Consider the following 19,976-nt stretch of genomic DNA (forward strand, 5'->3'; position numbering starts at 1 on the left):
TTAATTTTACTGAACTGCCAAAGTTTTCCAAGTGATGGTCCCAATTTACACCCCGCTGGCCCTGGGAGCCCTGGTTGCTTCAGGTCCCCGTTGCACCAGCTTTGGCTTCTGTGCACAATGCGAGCTGGCCATCGGGTGATGCCTTGCGCAGAGCCAGGCCCTGGAGCTCCAGCCCCACTGAGCACACTTGGTGGGGTGGGGGTGGGGGGCAGGTCTGCAGCAATACCAGGAAAAACTTCCCTCCCTGAGAGGACTATTACCAGAGCCCAGAATACACTTGAGGCTACGGTTTGAAGACTATGGAGGATCAGTGTTAACTGGAAAAACATGCTTGCCCTAAGTCAACAGACACAGAAGGTGGCAAAAACAATATGTCATGATATGGCCTCCAACCATACAGCCCACTCTTGCCACACAGGACCTGGCAAGAGGCATGAATGGAAGGAATGGAATGTTTGGGAGTTCCTATTCTGGCCCCAGAAATTAATAAACAAGTCTCTCTTATCCTAAGAACCAGAGTCTTGAAATAGATCATGAAAAGCAACGATGACGGATGCTTTGCCCTGGGATTGTGGGTTTCAGTTAATGCACCACCAGAATCAGTGTTTTTGCATCCTGCTGACACTGGCCCGCAGCGCCCTCTGCTGGGGTCAAGGGGAAGCATGGTCCTGCCTCTCATTCTCTCACGCAAGAGACAGGTGGCCTTTGCTTACATTCTGGCTCAGAAGACTTGACCAAAAGCCACGACTTGAAAAGCTCCCAGCTTTTCCTTCTCTGCTGAGGATAATAAGTAGGGCACTGGCAGGGTGCAACGACTGGCCATCTCTAACCGCCACCTGGTCCTGTCCATTGTCATCACCTACCTGGCCTATGATGCTAGCCTTCCGCCTGGTCTCCCTGCTCCAGCCCCACTGCCACCCCTGCCCGGTCCATTCTTCCCGCAGCAGCTGGAGCCAGACCATGCCTCTCCTCTGCGCAGAAGGGGCTAGTGGCTTCCCAACTCTCTTCAAATAAAATCTATACACCCTGCTCAGTCCCCAAGGTCTTGCATGGTCTTACCCTCGATGACACCTGTCATCTCACTGAGGGTAACTGGTCAAGTGAGCTGTAAGAAGTCTCAAGGCCACGTATGCAGGGAGGTTTCGATTGACACAGGTTGCTCTATGTTGGCTCCTGATTCAGACGCATCCCTTTCTCTACTGGGCAGTGGGCACACCCTTTAGGAATGTTTCCTGGCAGGTCCTTGAGGAGTCTGCCTGGGTTCAAATCCTAACTCTACTCCTTCCCTGTGTGACCCTGATAAGTTGCTTAATTTCTCTGTACCTGGATGCCTGGGTGGCTCAGCGGTTAAGCGTCTGCCTTTGGCTCAGGGTGATGCAGGGGGATTGAGTCCTGCATCGGGCTCCCCAAAGGAAGCCTGCTTCTCCCCTCTTGCCTATGTCTCTGCCTCTCTCTCGAATAAATAAAATCTTTTTTTTTTTTTTTAAGATTTTATTTCTTCATGAGAGACAGAGAGAGAGAGAGAGAGAGAGAGAGAGAGAGAGAGAGAGAGAGGCAGAGGAAGAAGCAGGCCCATGCGGGAAGCCTGATGCAGGACTCGATCCTGAGTCTACAGGATCATGCCCTGGGCCAAAGGCAGGCGCTCAACCGCTGAGCCACCTGGGCGTCCCATGAGCCACCTGGGCGTCCCGAATAAATAAAATCTTAAAAAAAAAATTTCTCTGTGCCTGTTTCCTCATGTATAGAATGGGGATAATGGCAACTACTTCAAAGAGTCATAAAGATTCAGTAAGCTAATCCACGTGCAGTGCTCAGCATTGTATCTGGCACACAGTGAGCGCTCAGTATGTGGTAGCCATTATTATGTACACACACGTGTCAAATGTATTTGTACAAAGCCATATGCATAGTTAAGAATTTAAATTTAACCTTTAGTAAGAAGGTACAGTTGGCTTTTCTCCCCATTTAACAATATGCTTCGGAGGTTATTTCTATAAACACACACAATCATGTACCTACTCAACACAAATGAGGCCCTAGTCAATATGCTGTTATTCTTTGCTTTTTTCACTTAATAGGAGAGACTCTCCCTTTTCACTTTGCACACTTACATACTTAAATTCTTCATGAGTGACTGTTACTTTTTAAGTTAAAAAGAAAAGACAAATCCAAACCTCTAACCCTAACAAAACCAAGGTCTGTCAAAAACTTGTGTTTGAAAAAAGAAACAAACAAACTTGTGTTTGCTGGGCAAAGGGGAAGCTGCTGGGTCAGGAGGCTAGACCATCCCTGGCTGGCTGAGGTGCCCTGTGTCCCGGGAGAAGTAGAGAGGTCAGCAAGGGGCTCAGGACAGGGCAGCCCTGGCCCGGGGCTTGTCCTGTCCAGGCTGGGGGTGGCGTGGGGCTGACGTTCAGGGGTGTGGTGCCAAAGCCCAGCTCCAAGCCTGTTCCTGCCCTGGCGGGAAGCTCAGTGCTGCCAATGCTCACATCCCATCTGCCGGGAGATGGGGGCCCACATGACTGTCTGCTTGGCGGCTGGGGGTGGCCATCTGGGGCAGGCCAGCCTGCTGGCTTGGAAAACAGCCTGAGCCCCTCACTCTGGACCCCACACCCTAGCTGACGGGAGTCTGATATATGTGCACGTGGAAAGGACAGACTCTGACCATGAACTCACTGCCCTGCAGCCTCGGGCTACCTCACATGTGCCATCCAGGAGAACCTTCCTGCTGCTCCGGGAGACAAGGAGCAACCAGCACAAAGCCTATTTACAGATGAAGAAACTGAGGAGCCCAGAGGTAAAGCCATCTGTCCAAAGTCACAGCCAGGGAGTGGCAGAGCTGGACCGAACCCAGGGCTATCTGTTCCCAGAGCCAGAACCCAAACTGGACCCAATAGGTAGGGTGCTGAGTAAAGAGCATGGGCTCGGGCTCCAGGTAGCTTGGGTCCATATCCTGGCTCTGCCACTGGGGACCCTGGCAAATGATTATCTCCCAGGAAGCCTCAACCTCCCACCCTCATCTGCACAGTGGGAACAACGGGACCCACATCATGAGATATGGAGAGGATCTGAAGGCTCCAGGCATATAGAACACTTAGGACAGTATCTGGCAAGAACACGTGCTGAGAGTGTTGGCGATTAGTACTGCTACTGTTGTTACTACCGTGGGCCGCCTGACTGTCCACCCTGCCAGTGGGATAGGGAGGGCATGAGGAAGAGGCAAGGTCAATCTTGCTTGCCACTGCCCTCCCTTCAAGGCCGAGTCTGCGTGTGGCCTGCATGCATGGGGGGCGGGGAGCAGAAGGAGGCCCGGTTGTGCCTGTGAACCCCACACGAGGGCGGGGGGGGGGGCAAATTCACAGGACCACCTAGAATGTGACAAAGGGACAGCAGACTGAGACCCCGTCAACTAACTTCACTGGGCTCTTCCCAAGTGCCAGGCCTCGCGTCGCCTAGATGTATAACCTCAGAGGGCCCGGTCCTGTGAAACAGGGATTCCCAAGGGAGAAACTGAGTCTCTGAGAGGAGAAGCCAGGTGCCCACTTTCACAGCTAGTGAGTGGCCAAACTAGGAATTCATACCAGGTCTCCAATGTGCCAGATGTGGTCCTGCCTCAGGACCTTTGTACTGGCTGTTCCCTCTGCTTGGAATGCTCTCATCTAGGTGTCCACATGGCTCCTTCTTTCATCTCCTTCAGGTCATGACTCAAATGTTATCTTCCTGGTGATACCTCCCTGGATCATTCTGCCTAAAAACTGAACCATCACTCTTCATGCTTCTTAGCTCTTCCCTGGTTTACTAACTACCTTGTCAGGCTCACTACACTGTATGATTTACTGAAGTACATGTGTGTTGCCTGAGGCCTCCTCTACCAGAGTACAGTCCCACATGCATCTTTGCTGCCTTATTCACTGCGGTGCCTAAGGTGCAGACAGCGGTGCTGAGTGAGTCTCTGGAGAGGGGCAGATGTGTATTCCCAGACCTGTGTCCCTGAGCATCAGGAGCCTCCTGCCCATCCTGGGGAGGACTGGAGGCTGGTTTTGTGGGTGTGGGGGCTGGGAAGTGGATGGGAGCAGGCACAAGACAGGAGCAGCATTATGCTTGTTTCACACTTATTGAATAGGAATCATGACAGAAATACTCCACCCTAAGCCAGCATCACTTCGCCTAAGCCTCAGGACTCCCAGTATGTGCAACGCAGGCTGGTATTTTAAAAATTCCTTCTACATAGTCTACTTTTATTAATGAAAAAACAACAACAGGGGCACCTGGGTGGCTCAGTGGTTGAGCGTCAGCCTTCAGCTCAGGTCGTGATCCTGGAGTCCCGGGATCCAGTCCCCCATCGGGCTCCCTGCAGGGAGCCTGCTTCTCCCTCTGCCTGTGTCTCTGCCTCTCTGTGTCTCTTATGAATAAATAAAGTAAATCTTAAAAAAAGAAAACAACAACACAAAAGCGCTGACACTGAGGTGAGCTTGGGTCTGCCGTGCAGTCTGAGCTGAGTTAGTGGAATCCCAGGGGCCGTGGAGCAGTGGCTAGAGAACAGGCGGACTCTTGGCCCTGCAGCCTACTGGAGGGTGCTCTGGACACGTCCCTTAACCTCTTGGAGCCTGTTTCGTCATCTGGAAGTGAGGATAACAGTGTCTCCATCGTGTAACTGTCATGACATCTAAGTGCATGAATATACATAGAGGGTGAAGCGAACATGTGACCTGGTGGTAAGGAGCTCTGCAACAGAACAGCAATTATAACAAATATTATTTATTAGTGTTTGATTGTTGTCATTTCACCCAGCAGCTCCTCGGATGTCACGGTACAATCTGATGCACTGTGAGCTGTCCCCTCACATTCTGCCCTGGTGCTCATCTGCCCATAAAGGTGAGGAGAGGGAGGAGGCGGCTGGAAGACGAGAGGGGCTAGTGACCACCTGTGGTCTGGGACATGGGGTTTTGGGGCTGTGTCTCCTCTGAGCTGCCACAAAGCCTCTGTGTCATCCCATTCCTCCTCAGTGACAGGGTCTTCATGAGGGGATGGGGCTAGAGCCCCTGGTACAGCATCTGCCAGTCTGGATGACGTCCAGGCTCGGCTGGCCCCACACCCAAAGTCCCCGGTGGTGGCGGTGGTGGCAGCCTGCTGGGTTCCCATGTCTGGGCAAAAGCCAGGAACAAGGGGGATGGGGCAATGCAGAGCTCAGGGAGACCCACTGTGGGGGGCCTGCCCAGCTGACTACCACCCCTTTCTTGTAAAGGTCATTGTTACTTGGGTCTTTTGGAAATCTCTGTTTTTTTCTGGCCTTGCTTCCCTCTTTTTGCAGAACTCCCTGGCTGCCTCTTCTATGTGGCTTTGATGGAACTGTCAATCACAGTGTCCTGTCCTGCCCCTGGAGCCAGTGGAGCACATATGATCCAAGCAGAGCCAATCAGAGTCCTCCCCCACAGATTTGGCAGCAAGTGTCTCTTCCCTGTGGAGGAGAACATCTAAAGATGTAGAAGAGCTGAACCGCCGCCAGTCTCCAGTTTCCTATGACATGGAGACAGCTTGTTGTGGCAGAAGAGAAGAGAATGACATTCACAATGCAAAACAAGAAGCAGAGCTTAGAGGAGCAGAGCGGTCAGGGGGCAGAATTCTGTTGACATCATCTAGGTGCCTGGATCCAGCTATGCCTGAAGCTAGACCTACCCTGGATTTGCAATGATGTGAACCAATGAATTCTATTTCTGGCTTCAACCAGTTAGAACTAGTTTTCTGTCAATTACAATTCAGAGTCCTAATTGAGCAGGGTGCCCCCAGCAGGTCTTGTTCCCTAACCACAGCTGATATTTAATCTAGGCAAAGACCTATGACCAAACCAGGACAACGGGTTTCTCTACTCAGACTTGAAAGCACTGGGAGCGTTTTGAGCTGAACAGCATTGACAGAGGCACCCTCTGTGGCTGAGATTCCCCAATTCCGCCCTGCCGGAGGCTTGCTGCCTTAACTCTTTCCATTCTGCAGGACATCTCATGATCCTGAAAGAATCCCTTATAGCTCTCCCTTTTATTTCTTATGCTAACCAGAGTGACTCTCCTGCACATGTAAGAATCTTGGGCTCTCCAAGATTCCAATCCTGGCCTGGCCCCTTATTCACTGACTCCAATTAAGTCATTTAATTTCTCTGAGACTTAGTTTTCTCTTCTGTAAAATGGAGGGACTGCCAAGACTGCCCTCAGGAGGTTATTGGGAGGATTACGAGACATGTAGCTGGGGAAGCACTTGCCCACAGAACATGGCACAGACTAAGAGCCCACAGAGGTGAGCAGCTGTAATTGATGTAAATTAACAACAGTGACAAGACCTACCTCACGGGTCCGGAAGATGATCCTGTACTGGTACTGAGGCCCATGATCCTTGTGGTCCTCCAACTTCTCCCGTTTGATGCTCACAGCCACTGGTCCCAGCTTCTCATCCACACCAAAGTAATTGGCATGTTCTGAGAGGGAAGAGCAGACTGAGTTCAGAGTAAGCTCTTTGGGAAGGAGGGGTGATGTGCCACACCCGGGGCAGGTTCCTGTGTGACCCATGGGATCCTGCTCACACAAACCTCCTGCCTGGTCATGGCCACGCTTGAAAGAGAGACGGATCCCAACACCTGACCTGTGCCACCCCTGTCAAGTAACAGAACTTTTCTGAGCCTCCGTTCCCTCATCTGAGAAGTGGGGGGCCCTGACGCTACCCGTAAGTCACTGACTTGATGGGAGGGTGAAATGCAGCTACAAAATGTTAAACGCTTAGCGCAGTGTCTGGCATGTAAAACACCCCGCCTCATTATGATTATCCCAGATTTGCAAATGTTCACCATTAGCTTAGCTGCCGATTAGCCCTAAGAAGTGGCTAAGATTCTATTCTAGAGAGTCACTTTCAGGGCTGCACCACTAGGTTAGATGGACGGTGCAGGCCAAGGTGCTCCACAGCACTCTCATCAGTAAAACGGGATCAGTAAGGACAGACCCACCTTCCGGCGCTGTTGTGAGGATTAAATAGGTCAGTAAGCGTGAAGTACTTAGTGCAGAGCCCAGTACACAGTAAGCACAAAAGACATGTTATCATCATCCCAGGGCATGATGTTTGTCAGGGAAAATGGCCCATGATTCAAGCCTCTGAGTATCACCTTTATCTAGCCACGTTTCTATACACCTCGGACACTTAAACTACTCTATCCTTATGGGGGGGGGATAGAACCTTTGAATCACAGAGCAAGCCTCCTGTTCTCTTCTCTAAATCACAGCTGTCTCCCCCTCTTCTCTAAACATGCTGCTGTTTACTAATCCTTCCAGCCAAACAGTTTTCCCTGATGTATAACCCAAATATTTCCTGCTTGTGGTGGATACCCAACAGCAGTGTGTCTTAACCCAAGTCCACGAGGTCAACATCTAATCATGGCCAGGAATTCTTCCCGTCCCAGTGCTCTGAATATTTAACTGATGGTTCCTGTTCTCCTGTTCTCAGTGAGTCAAAGACTTATCTAAGGCCCAATCAGGTATGTTCATGACCACCACCAGTCAGACCAGCACCTGCACTGGGTTAAACCATCTCCCCAGCAGTTGGTCAGAGAACAGAAGGATGATCTGCTCTTCAGCTATTAGTGCATTTCTGAAACAGCTGTAGGGGTTGTCTTGTTTTGCACCAATGCAGACCCAGCACCTTGCAGCCTTGCCAACACTGCAGACACTCAATAAACAATGACCAATGAGTAATTTATTTATAAGCTTCCATGGCTCCAAAGAAATCCACTTTTGAAAGAAAATGGCTTTTTTTAAGCTCCATGATGAGTACTTACTACCTTCCTGATGAAGAACTAGGTGTTTTAACGTACAGTCTTAGATGATCCTCACCACATTTTTTTTTTTTTTTTTTTTTCCCCTCACCACAGTCTTTCATGGTGGTGTTTCCATGTGTGAGTCAAAAAGATGTGTTTGTTCTCTATTGGGTTAGGTACAAATTTTATAACAACAACAACAACAACAACAACAAAAAACGCAGAACCAGGTTTTGATTGGGTTATTCAAATCCTCGACAGCCTTATTTTTTGACTACTAGGTCTGTCAATTTCAGAGCCTCTGTCAGTGTCTCCTGCTGCCTGTGGATTTGTTCACTCTTCTAACTGTTGCCTTGTCAGTTTTTAATTTATATATACCTGAACCCAGGGTGCCAGGTGCACAAAGGCTCACGACTATTCCAGTTTCTTTTCTCCGGGTTAACAACTGTCTGGAACTTTTCCCCCTCATTCTTTTATTTCCAATTTCTGTGTTTTTCTGTTTTGGGGGTATGTGATGCTGCCACAATCATCCCCATTCCTCACATGAAGATACAGAATCCAACAACTGAAACGTGTCACATAGCCAGTAAGATATAAAACAGATGGCCCCAAAACCCAGGCTGTCTGACTTGCAAGGCTGGAGCTCCAGAGACTGCATTTGCTCTGAGCCCCATAGAATGACTTGGGTGACATTTTGTTAGGTTTGACTAAGACACTGGTTTAAAAAAGTTTTTTTAACTAGTTGCTGTGGAGTACCTGCCTACCCATTGTATTTTTCCCTTCCTCCTTTTCAAGAAAAACACTCTACTTTTAGGGAAGGAAAAGAGAGGCGATTTGTCTAGCTAAAAATCTTTAGTTCCCAGCCTGCCTTGTAGATAGGGGTGGTCAGTAAGCAGCTGTGGTTGGATAGGGCTTATGAGAAGCTCTTTAAAGGGGACTGACTTTACAGGAGATCTACGTTTTTGCTCTTTCCTTGTCCTCTTTTTCTTTGCCTGGAATCATGGATGCGACAGCAGGAGCTGCAGCAGCTATCTTGGACCAGGAGATTACTCTGGTGGGGGGGCGCTGGAGGCCATGCACTAAGGCTGGCATACCACTGATGCTGAGGAATAACTATACCAGCTCGGGGCTGTTGATCTCCAGACTTTTTTTATCAGAGAAATAAACTTTTGTGTCCTTCAAGCCTGTCACTGGCAGTTATAAGCATTTTTAAATCAATACAGCTGCCAGAATTAAATATTAGGATAAATCACATTTTTAAAAAAAATTGAAAAAACAAAAACAAAAAACAAAACAAAAAACAAGGATCCTTGGGTGGCTCAGTGGTTAAGCAGCTGCTTCCGGCTCGGCATGATCCTGGAGTACCAGGACTGAGTCCCGCATCGGGCTCCCCGCATGGAGCTTACTTCTCCCTCTGCCGTTGTCTCTGCCTCTCTTTCTCTCTCTGTGTGTCTCCCATGAATAAATAAAATCTTTTTAAAAATTAAAAAAAAAGCCCACAAAACTTAAGTTTAGGTGAATCTTTTTTTTTTTTTTAAAGATTTTATTTATTCATAGAGACACACAGAGAGAGACAGAGGCAGAGACACAGGCAGAGGGAGAAGCAGGCTCCATGCGGGGAGCCCGATGTGGGACTTGATCCTGGGTCCCCAGGATCACGCCCCGGACTGCAGGTGGCGCTAAACCGCTGCGCCACCGGGGATGCCCTTCAGGAGAATCTTGAGGGGAAAAAAAAAAAAAAAAAAAACAACCAGAAAGGCTGGCAACACTGCATAGCCTGCATTTTCTGCCTGATGACAGTGAGGTGGAGCTGAGCAGGAACTGCCCTTTGCTCAGTCCCTGCCTGTCCTTGTGGGGTCTGCACTATGCTATATGGCCTCCTGTGATTGCCCCATGGACACCAACGAACCTAGTGACGTAGGAAGCCATATTGGCCTGCTAGTAACACCTTCTCAACATCACCAGCTCTATCTCCAAAGGGGATCCGGAGCCTGCCTGCTTCTTCCTTCTTCCCTGATGCATGGGTTCCCAACCCAGCCTTGTCCATCATCTGCCTGGACCAGGGCCGCACCCTCCTCCTTGGTTTCCCCACTTTCCAGATCCTCCACATTTGTGCCCCAGAGGGAGGTATGAACATCCAAGTCAGATGAGGGCCCTCGACTGCTCAGAGTTCTCTTGTGGCTCCATTTCACTTGGGGTACAGGTGAGAGTCCTCACCGTGGCCCACGAAGTCCCAATCTGCCCCTGTCACCTCTCTGCCTTGGCTCTGTCCAAATCCCCTCAGTCACTCCGTTCCAGCAACAGTGGCCTCCTTACTCCTCCTTTAGTGTTTTTTTTTTTTTTTTTTTTCCTCCTTTAGTGTTTTAGAACTACTGCACTCGCTCTTCCCTGCACCAAAAACACTGTGCCGGGTCTCCACACAGCTCCCTCCAGCCCAGTAATGAGATGGCATCTACCTCGGAGGCCCTCCCAGTGCTTTCCCTACCGCACATGCAGCCTCTGACGGGACACTATTTCCCTCTCCTCTGCTCTACTTTTCTCCATAGCCCTTGCCACCCTATGACACCTTATATAATTTACACCTTAATCTAGTTTTGTCTTACACCCCCGCCCCCCTTTAAGTGCTCGGAAGACAAGATCTTAGTTTTACGCTGGTCTGTATCCCCAGGTCCTACGAAGTGCCTGGCACACGGCTGAACGCAGCACACAGTCGCTAACTAAATACGCTCTATGGTCTCCTGGCGGCTCCAGGCCTTGGCGAGCTCAGTCCTGCGTCAGGCACCAAGCTAGCCCCCCCCCCCCCCCCCCCCCCCCCGCGGCTCCGCTCGCTGCACCCGCACTCCCCTCCCTGTGCCCCGGGGCCACGCTGCGGCCGGCGCGCCACGTCACCTCTGCCCACGAAGTGGTCCTGGTAGTAGCGGGCGCCCAGGTCCACGTGCTCGATGCTGTACTGCCGCGGGCGGCTCTGCGTCCTCTGCTGCTCCTTGGGCACCTCCAGCACCGAGATGCTGGCGTTGGTGCGGTGCGCGCTGAGCGCGGGCTCGGACGAGCGACCCTCGCCGCCGCCGCCGCCACCGCCGCCGCCGCCGCCCGGGGAGCCCACGGCCGCCCGCGAGAAGCTCACGTTGCGCTCGCACTCGCCGCCGATCTCGTTGCGGAAGTGCGGGCAGCTGAGCAGCAGCTCGTTGCTGTTGTCGTCGCCCAGGTCCTGCTCCAGGTTCTCCTTGCAGTTCAGGTCCTCCGTGCTGGGGAAGGCGGCGTCCAGGCCGCCCAGGCCGTGGGCCCGCGCCGCCGACAGCGCCGCCGTGGCGGAGGCGGCCGAGGCGCCCGTGGTGGTGTTGCGCCGCTGCGCCGTGGCCACCCTGTTGGCCGCCGCCTCGTTGAGGTCGAACAGCATGCTCTGCACGTCGAAGTGCGCGAAGCTCTTCTGGCAGACCCACGGGCGGCCGGCCTCGGGCGGGCTGCGGCCCTCCTCCGCCTCCCCCGGGGCCCGGCCCGCCTCGCCGTCCGCCTTCGCGCTGCGCAGCTTCCGGAAGATGGAGGAGTCCGCGGCGTCCCCGCCCAGGCCGCGCGCCGCCTTCTTCCGGGCCTTCTCCTTCTCCTTGGCCGGCTGCCCGTTGCGGGGGTCCCCCCTGGCCCCGCCGCTGCCCCCCGGCGCGTGGGGCCCGGGCTCGGCCTGCAGCAGCTCGCGGAGGCTCTGCGGGCCCGCGGCCTCGGGCTGCTCGCTGCGGAACTCGTTGAGAATGTCGAAGAAGCTCTGCTCCGGCACGGCCTGCACGTCGATGGAGGACGTGCTCCCGTACTCCCGGAACAGGGGCAGGGCCCCCGTGTGCCGCGGCCCCCGAGGCTCCCCCGCGTCCTCCGCGTCACACTCGCTCAGGGTGATCTCGCTGCTGCTGCGGTGCCGCAGGGGCAGGAAGGCCCTGCCGGGGGACCGCGGCCACCCGTCCTGGAATTCCACGTCTTTGGACCTTCTCCTGGAGAGTCGGTGGAAGGCTTTGGGCCCCGAGGAAGCCGGGGCGCTGGCCGGGGGCTGTCCGTTCTGTACGCTCCTCATGGGATGGGCCACCTTCGTGGCCTTGGCGCCGTCGGCGTCCTGGGAGGGGCTGGGGTTGTTCTGCTCCCGCAGGGCCTCCCGCTTGGGCGGCCAGTCGGCCACTCGCGCGCGCACACCCATCTTGGGCACTGCGGGGGTGGTGGGGCTGGGGCGGGTGGTGGCGCCGACGGGGCTCTCCCCCATGGGCTGGGGCACCCCGCCGTTCTGAACCCAGAATCCCATGGGAGCATAGTCCCCTGCGTGGGGCCCGGGGAGGACGTCGGCCCCCCTGGCCCCACAACTGGCTGCCAGGTCCACACCATCATTGGGAATGGGCCGATAGGTGGTCATAGTCCACGGGCACTGGAACGCTACTGGCCCCCGTGAGCTGTGGTGTGATTTTATGGGGTCCCCTGGCCCTCAGCCATTGTTCAGGGCCGCCAGTCCCAGGATGAAGGATGCTGGCCCCTGAAGCCTGACGGGAAGGTTGTGAGTCTGTGGAGTCCAGTTCTCCACCATCGCTGTGGACGACTGTGCCAGGACAACCTCAGGAGGCAGGTGCTGTCCTGGGGTCTCCAGACGGAGTGGCTCAGCAGGACAGAGCTAGCAGCCGATGTGGGTGAGGGCCGGCAGGCTGCAGGGCTGTCCTCCCTGCCATGCTGAAAAAGGAGAGAAGGCAAAGGTGAGAGGTGATGTTACCGTTCCCAGAGAAAGACTTCTGTGTGACAGCTTTATACTCATTTTAAAAAAACTTGTTGATTATGGAAAATTTCAAACATACTCAAAGCAGAGAAGAGGACCATGAGTACCCAACCAGCTTCAACAACAGTTAACCATTCCCCATTCCTGTTTCATCTATCCACTCATACCCTACGTTGTTTTTTTTTTTTTAATTTGACAGAATATTTTAGAGTATATCCCAAGTATCAGCTCATTTCACTTGTAAAAACTTAAGCTTGTATATCTAGCAGTTAAGGCCTTTAAAAAATTAACCTCACTACCTTTATCACACCCATCTAGATTAACAAGAATTCTTTAATGTCATGTAATACCTCCATATATCTGCATTGCATTTATCCCCTTGTCTCAAAGGTGTATTTTAGGGTTGGTTTATTCAAATCAGGATCCAAACAAGATCCCTACTCTATTCTGGCAGATATATTTCTTAAGTCTCTTCTATTCCATGATGTCTCCCCTTTATTTTGACACTATTCATCTGCAGAAGGAATGAGGTCACTGTCCCATGGAGTTTCCCACTTTCAGAATCTGGCTGACTTTTCCCTTGTGGTGTCATGAAACATGTTCCTCCGCCCTCCGTGGGTTCTGCAGGTAGAAGCTGGCCTGTTGTCTATCTGTCCTGCAGTCTTCCTGACCAGCCACCCCACCAGAAAGGAAGTAAAAATGATAGATAAGTCACCATGAACACTGGAAGATTTGGGGGAGGGGAGGTCTCTGGAACCCTACATGATTAATAGATACCATGAGCCAGAAAATCAGCTCCTGCACTTCTTTGCTGAGATCTCCCCAGTGGCTCCTTACTGCATTAGAATCCAGTCCAAATCCTCTGCTGGCCCACAAGCCCCACGGCCTCTGACCCTTGCCAGTCCTCCTGATGCCTCTCCCCATCCCTAAGATCCCATTGCACTGGCCCTCTTTTCTGTTCTGCTGATAGACCAAACCCCACCCAGGAGCTCTGCATAGCCTTCCTTGGTTCTTCACCAGGCTGGCTCCCTTGCATGATGTCAACTCTTCAATGAAGCCTTCCCTACAAAGAGAAGCCCACCAGTGACTAATGGTGTTTCCCTGAGGAAAGGGAAGGCCATGTGTGTGTGTAGGGGATATTTCCTAACTTGTGCCCCTAAGTATGGAGCAAGCTAGCAGAGAAAGAACCAGGGGGCAGCATGAAGCAGATTCATGGAGCAAAACAGTGAGGCAAGCTTGTAACATCTGAGAAAGTGAGAATCAGAAAGGGGTGGTGGTGGGGGGTAGTGTGGAGCGGGAGTATACTCCTCTTCCTACTCCCAAGGGAGCATTCCTGAAGCTGTTGCAGGGAGGCACGCAGGGAAGGGAAATGGAAAGCCCCCAGGGTCAGGTTGGTTAAGGGAGACAGGAGCAAGGCCAGGTGAGGCTGGGTGAGCAGCACAGCAGAGACATTTCTACAGAGGCAGGTGGGCCTCAGCTCCAGTGACCCAGGTTTTCAGGAATGTGGATGCCGCATCATTGGATTTGTGAACTGAAACCAGGAATCTTGAATTGGATGCAATTTCTCCCAGTTTGAAAAACAAAAATAACAGCAGCAACAACAACCGACTACCAAGCAGAGAAGATCTCTACAAGGATTTTCAAGAAACTGCTAACGGTGGTTGCCTCTGAAGGGGAACTAGGTCTCTTTACCCCCATTCCCAGCCCCTTCTGCTTCACTTTGCTCTTTAGTACTTAAGAATATACTCACTTATTTCTCTTATTTATTCCTGATCTCCACCCCATAAGAATGTGAGATACTAGGATCTAACTTTTGTCTTGAAAGTAGGGGAAGGAAGGAACCTTAGCTTTCATTGTACACCACTGGCTATACCTTTTGAATTACTTGTACGTACTTCTAGTCAATAAATACATACTTAAGACCATTACCAACAAAAACCAAAGAAGGGTGAACGAAATAAGTATTCGGGCCAAATCTGGGCAGGGGATGCCGGGTTGTGACCTCTGGTGATCGGTCAGTGCAGCAGCTTTGCCCGAGATGAGTGCCTGAGGCTTGCCCTATAGGTTACTGGGCCCTGGATCCCAGGCCAAACTGGGATGTCCGGATTGGCCAGGGGCACTTCTTGTGCTTGGCAGCCCACTCTCACCTTTGGGTCAGCTTGATAGAGCACAGAGGATTAGCCCTTTGAGGCCACGTTTGGGCTGGCTGGGAAAACCAGTGGCCCAGATGCGACCCTGACTTGCTTATGCAAGCACCTCCTGACAGATGGGCTCTGCTCACGGCATTTTGTTTCCAGCTCAGTCAGAAACCCCCAATCTGTTTTGTTCCCTTCTGTGAAAACACACAGATGTTTCTGAGGTCCTGGGGTCTTTCCATAGATCCCTTCCTGGAGCAGGTGTAGCCAAGTCTCCCTGTGATGCTCAGAGGCTGACTGATACTCAGTCTCTGTGGGATTCAGGGACTGGTGCACACTGGTCCCTTTCCAGCTGCCTGCTGTGGCACCCCCACCGAAGAGCTCTCCCATCTTCCTGATGGGAAACTGCCCACTATGAGGGCCAGAATGCCTGGGTTCTGATCCTGGTATGCCATGGACTGGTTACGAAAACTGTGACTCAGTTTCAGTCTGTAAAATGGGGACAGTACCACCTATCTCATGGCCACTACTTTTTTTTTTTTTTTTTAAGATTTTATTTATTTATTCATGACAGAGAGGCAGAGACACAGGCAGAGGGAGAAGCAGACTCCCTGAGGGGAGCCCGATGCAGGACTGGATCCCAGGACCCCAGGATCACGGGATCACGCCCTGACCTGAAGGCAGATGCTCAACCACTGAGCCACCCAGGCTCCCCCTCATGGCCACTACTATTAGCAGGGTTCCTTCCTTCATGAATCTTCTCCTTCCCCCAATTACAGAAACACAGCTAGGGGTGGGCTCTGCGGCTGAGTGTTCTCTGCTGGATCTCTCTGCACAAGTTCTGTCTCCAGTATTCCTTGGCTCCTGCCTCTTCTCTAGACTGCTCCTCTGGCCTCCTGGTGATCTGTAAGCCCCTGATAAATGGGGCTTCTGCCCAAGACTGTCCAGCGTGGCTTCTGCCACTGGCCCTGGAGGACCCCGACTAATACATAGTGCCGTGTGTAAGGAAGGCAGCGGGGATGGTGAATGGGAAAAACTGGGGGACGGCAGCAAAGCGAGGGGCAAGTGGCAGTGGGAGTCAGGTGGGATGCATGTGGCTGCAAGTAACAAAATCCTGTCCACTGGTGGCTCGGGCAATGACAACATTTCATTATCCTATGTAACAAGGAGGCCAGACATGGTGACTCCACTCTGGAATGACGTCAGGGACTGTCTCTCCTCCCACCCCATCATCCTCTGCTTCCCTGAGTGAGCTGCTGGCTTACATCTTTGGCTTTTGGCCTCAGAATAGCAAGCTGGCAGCCACAGCCATGCTTCTCACTGAACCATGGGCAGGGGGAAAGAAAGGGATGACATAAGACTATTCTTACTTCTTACCCATCTGACCCTAATCAGGAAGGACTGTGTTTGCCAGAACATTCCCCCTACCTCACCAGACTTTCTTTTATGCCTAATTGGCCAGAATGTGGTCACATATGGCTGTTCCAGGTGCAAGGAAAGCTGGGAAAGCCAAGAATCTGGGATTATCCGGGTTGCCCTTGGGCCAGTGAGGACTTACCTCTGGGGCTGGCCACACTGGCTCCCTAAAAAAATTGTCAGTCTGTTAGAGGACCAGGCACCCAATAGCGTATCTGTATAAATGCTCCCAGACTGTCACTTGTGAAGAAGATGAGGAAGTCTGAGCTGAGGGGTGCTCCCTTTTCAGGCCCCCCAGGCCTGGGAGGCTGGAACAGCAAACATGTAGGTGAGCACCACAGCTGCAATGTTCTGGCTCTGAAGGGCCTTGTTCTTCCGTGAAGAAGCCACGATGTCTCCCAGAACCTCCCAGAGCAGAGGGAAAAACACGAGCCTTCAGGTGGTAGACACTCGGGGTTTGCTTCCTGTCTTCTAGGACTCCTTTTTCCAGAAACAGCCTAGATTTCCCTTTGGGAATCTGTCTTCTCTGACTCCCACCCAGTGGGCTAGAGGAGGAGCTCCTTCCTGAGCTCCGAAACAAACTATGTAACCTGATTAGGACCAGTGACACCCAGTGACATTGTTGCCAAGAGTCCTGGGGCTGAAGGCTGTGCTTTTTCTTCTTACCTGGAGTCTGGGAGGATATGAGGGATGGAATCACTGCAGCCATCTTGAGACCATGAGGGAAGAGCCATTTGTGAGGGGGGCTGAAATGCGGGGCATTTGGGGGCTGTTGTCATCACTTTAATCTGAGTCATCGTGGACCCGAAGCCACCACTATTCTTCCCACCGTTAGATGTTTTAGTTACACAACAAAACGACATTTATAGCAGCAGCTACCATGAATGTGATCCTTCTATAGTCCTGGTCCTTCTCTAAGTGCTTTACGTTTGTTATCTCTCTTAACTCCACAACAACTCTGTGAGGGAGGTATCTCCATTTTAACTTAAGGAAACCAACAGATGAAGTACTGTGCCCAAGGCCAGACGGCCACAAGGTGGCAGAGTTGGGAATGATCCAGAAGCTTCATGCCTGAAGTCAGGCAGTCCTTAGTTCAAGCACCAGCCCTCTGGTTGTCCAGTGGGCAAAGTCCTGGACCTCCGATTCTCCTTTTCCTCACTGGTGACACACCATAAAGTATCTCCAGATCCAACTGCTTCTCTGAGCTCCAGACTCCGGTAGCCACCAGCTTGCTCGACATCACCACGTATGTTAGGTCAAGATGCACTGCAAACTAACCACTCCCAACCGGAACCTCCAATCTGTCCCCATCCACAAAACTTCTTCCTTCTCAGAAGCAGGTGGGCTAAGTTATGCCACAGTAACAGAGGACCCCGAGTACTAAGGGCTTACACAACAAAGGTCTGTGTCTTTTCTTCTAAGATTTTATTTGGGAGAGAGAAAGAGAAGAGAGAGACAGAGAGAGGACAAGGTGGTGGTGGGGGTCAGAGGGAGAAGCAGATTCCCCGCTGAGCAGGGAGCCAGACTCGGAGCTCGATCCCAGGACCACAGGCTCATGACCTGAGCTGAAGGCACACACTTAACCGACTGAGCCACCCGGGCACCCCAAGATTAGTTTCTTGTTCATACTGTATATCCAGCATGGGTGGGCCAAGGGCCTTCTCATGCCAGCTTTACACCCAGTTGACAGACCAGTCCTTCCATGAGACCCAGCCAACTTCACAGGTAAGGGACATGCCTAAACCACAGGACAGCCCTCAAAGTTCCTGCTCAGTAATGACACATACCACTTCTCTTGCATCTCATTGGCTAAATCCAGTCATCCATCGGAGACTGGTGCCGACAGAGTGGTACACCAGAATATCTGTCAGAACAGGAATGCCACCTTCTTCTTCCCCATCTCAGTGAAAAGCACTTTCTTGCATCCAAGGGCCCCACTGGAAACTCACCTCACGTGTCCAATCCACTAAACCACGTCCTGCTGACTCTCCCACAGCAGCTCCGACTCCATCCTTCCCTCCCATCACTTCCCCTGGTCTGAGCTGGGTGACTATACACCACACTCTGTTACCTCTGCTTCTGCTCCCCTACCTAAGTGCCTTTTTCCATGCAGTAGGATTCATATTCACATTTGAATCTTAGTATAAATTCAAATCTTAGGATTAAGTTCAAAATCCTTACCTTGGCCCTCAAGGCTACCTTCCTCTTCTCCTTGCTGTGGGAACCCAGGCCACAATCCTTTTTTCAGTTCTACTTACTGCTTCTCCTGCTTGTTGCCTCAGGCCTTTGCACAGGCCATTCTGGTTGCCCTTGCCTATTGTTCTTTCTTAGGACTCAGGACAAATATCACTTTCTCCACATGACTTTCCCTTCTCATGAACCTTGTTTAATCCCCAACCTGAGCTCTCAGAGCATTTCTCTTTGGGATTGCCTGCATCAATGTATGTCTGTAATTTACCATGTAATGAACTGTTTGCCACATGTAAGGTTTGTGAGGCACTGAAATGTCTTTATTACTGCCTGTATCTCTGGCACAGGCCTGACACACAAGAGGCCATTAGTAAATATCTGCTAAATACATGAGAGGACGGATCACAACCTCACTCAGTCCAGGAAGAACACTGGCTCAGGCAGGATCTGTGACCTGAGCGGGGGTGCCACTTGCCTGGTGACCCACTGTGTCTGCCCCTGGGAAGAAGCAGGTTCAGAAAGCTGAAAGTAATGCATGGAGTGTGTGTGTGTGTTGTGTGTGTACACTGCCCCTTCATAGGTTTCTGGATGGGGGAGGGGGTAGGTATCCAAAGCTTCCTTCCTAGACAGCCTTCCGTGTCCAAGGGTGTCCCCACCTGCTCCAAGTGCTACCCTTCATGGACGTGTGATCCAGTCACTGCAGTGGGGACCCGGGAGGACCTAAGAACTGGTCAGTTTAGGGTTGTGGCACCAAGCCTGAGGGCTGCTCTTGGGCCTGGGGGGAAATGGTGACCCGACTGCATGCACCTGGCAATTCAGTAGTTTCTGGGCACGTACAAGTTATTCATTTGTCCAGTAAGAACTAGTCCTTCCAGCTTATTCATTCATACAACAAACACCTATCACATTCTTACAAATCATTTAGTCCAGAAAATTCATTCAATCAAAAGAGTGCAAAAAAAAAAAAAAATCAAAAGAGTGCTAATACCTTCTTTTTTTTATTGAACATTGACCAGGCATGTATAATCCATTCATTTCACAAACACCAAGCACTTAAAATCAGATCATTTTTTCAACAGATTTCTCAGGCACCTACTATGTGCTACCGCAGGTGCTGAAGATATAGGCCTGAGCAGGACAGTCCACACCCCCCCTCCTGAACTTCCAGGAGAGGGACGCCACTGAAATCAGTCAATCAGTCAACAGAGACAGAAAACAAGGTGACTTCAAAGGGTGGTCAACAGTTTAAAGGAATAAAACGTTGATACAGGTGGCGCTGGGCACTACTCTCAACAGGGGGCGAGGGCAGTCGGGAGGGCTCATTGTGGGGTGCCATCTGATCCAAAGAGAGGGCGCCTGCCCCACACCCAGTATGCTGATGAACGAGCCCGACATGCACGGGCAGGAAAGCTGGGAGTGGCCAGTGTACGAGGCCCCGTGGGCTTGTCCAAGGCAGTAGTTCTCCCCCACTGTCCATTAGAGGCACCAGGGGAGCTTTGTAAAAATATAGGTGTTCACACTCCACCCCCGGAGAGTCTGAATCAGCTGGTCTGGGGTGGGGACCAGGCCAGAGAGCCTTTTCCAAAGCTCTGCAGCTGATTCTACTATACCACCAGGGCTGAGGACAGAGGAACAGAGAGCAAAGAAAGGAGGGCCTGACACCAAGCCCCGATTTGCTGCAAACACGAGAGGGCAAGCCCATCAGCCA

The 19,976-nt window shown here is 51.8% G+C and overlaps 1 protein-coding gene across 7 annotated transcripts in view; it reads right to left on the reverse strand.

Annotated features, from left to right (window-relative positions):
* The window catches only part of SIPA1L3 (signal induced proliferation associated 1 like 3), a 235,123-nt gene that overhangs the window by 86,272 nt on the left and 128,875 nt on the right, over positions 1-19,976 (reverse strand). For all 7 annotated transcript variants that reach the window (XM_035703483.2, XM_035703468.2, XM_025425141.3 and 4 more), the window contains 2 exons: positions 10,679-12,484; positions 6,333-6,463 (listed from right to left, as the gene is read on the reverse strand). In XM_035703483.2, the coding sequence (XP_035559376.2) occupies positions 6,333-6,463; positions 10,679-12,176 (1,629 nt within the window). In that variant the 5' untranslated portion in view covers positions 12,177-12,484. The remainder of the gene's footprint in view (positions 1-6,332; positions 6,464-10,678; positions 12,485-19,976) is intronic.

The sequence above is a fragment of the Canis lupus genome, chromosome 1, assembly GCF_003254725.2.
Source record: "Canis lupus dingo isolate Sandy chromosome 1, ASM325472v2, whole genome shotgun sequence".
Taxonomy (NCBI): Eukaryota; Metazoa; Chordata; class Mammalia; order Carnivora; family Canidae; genus Canis; species Canis lupus.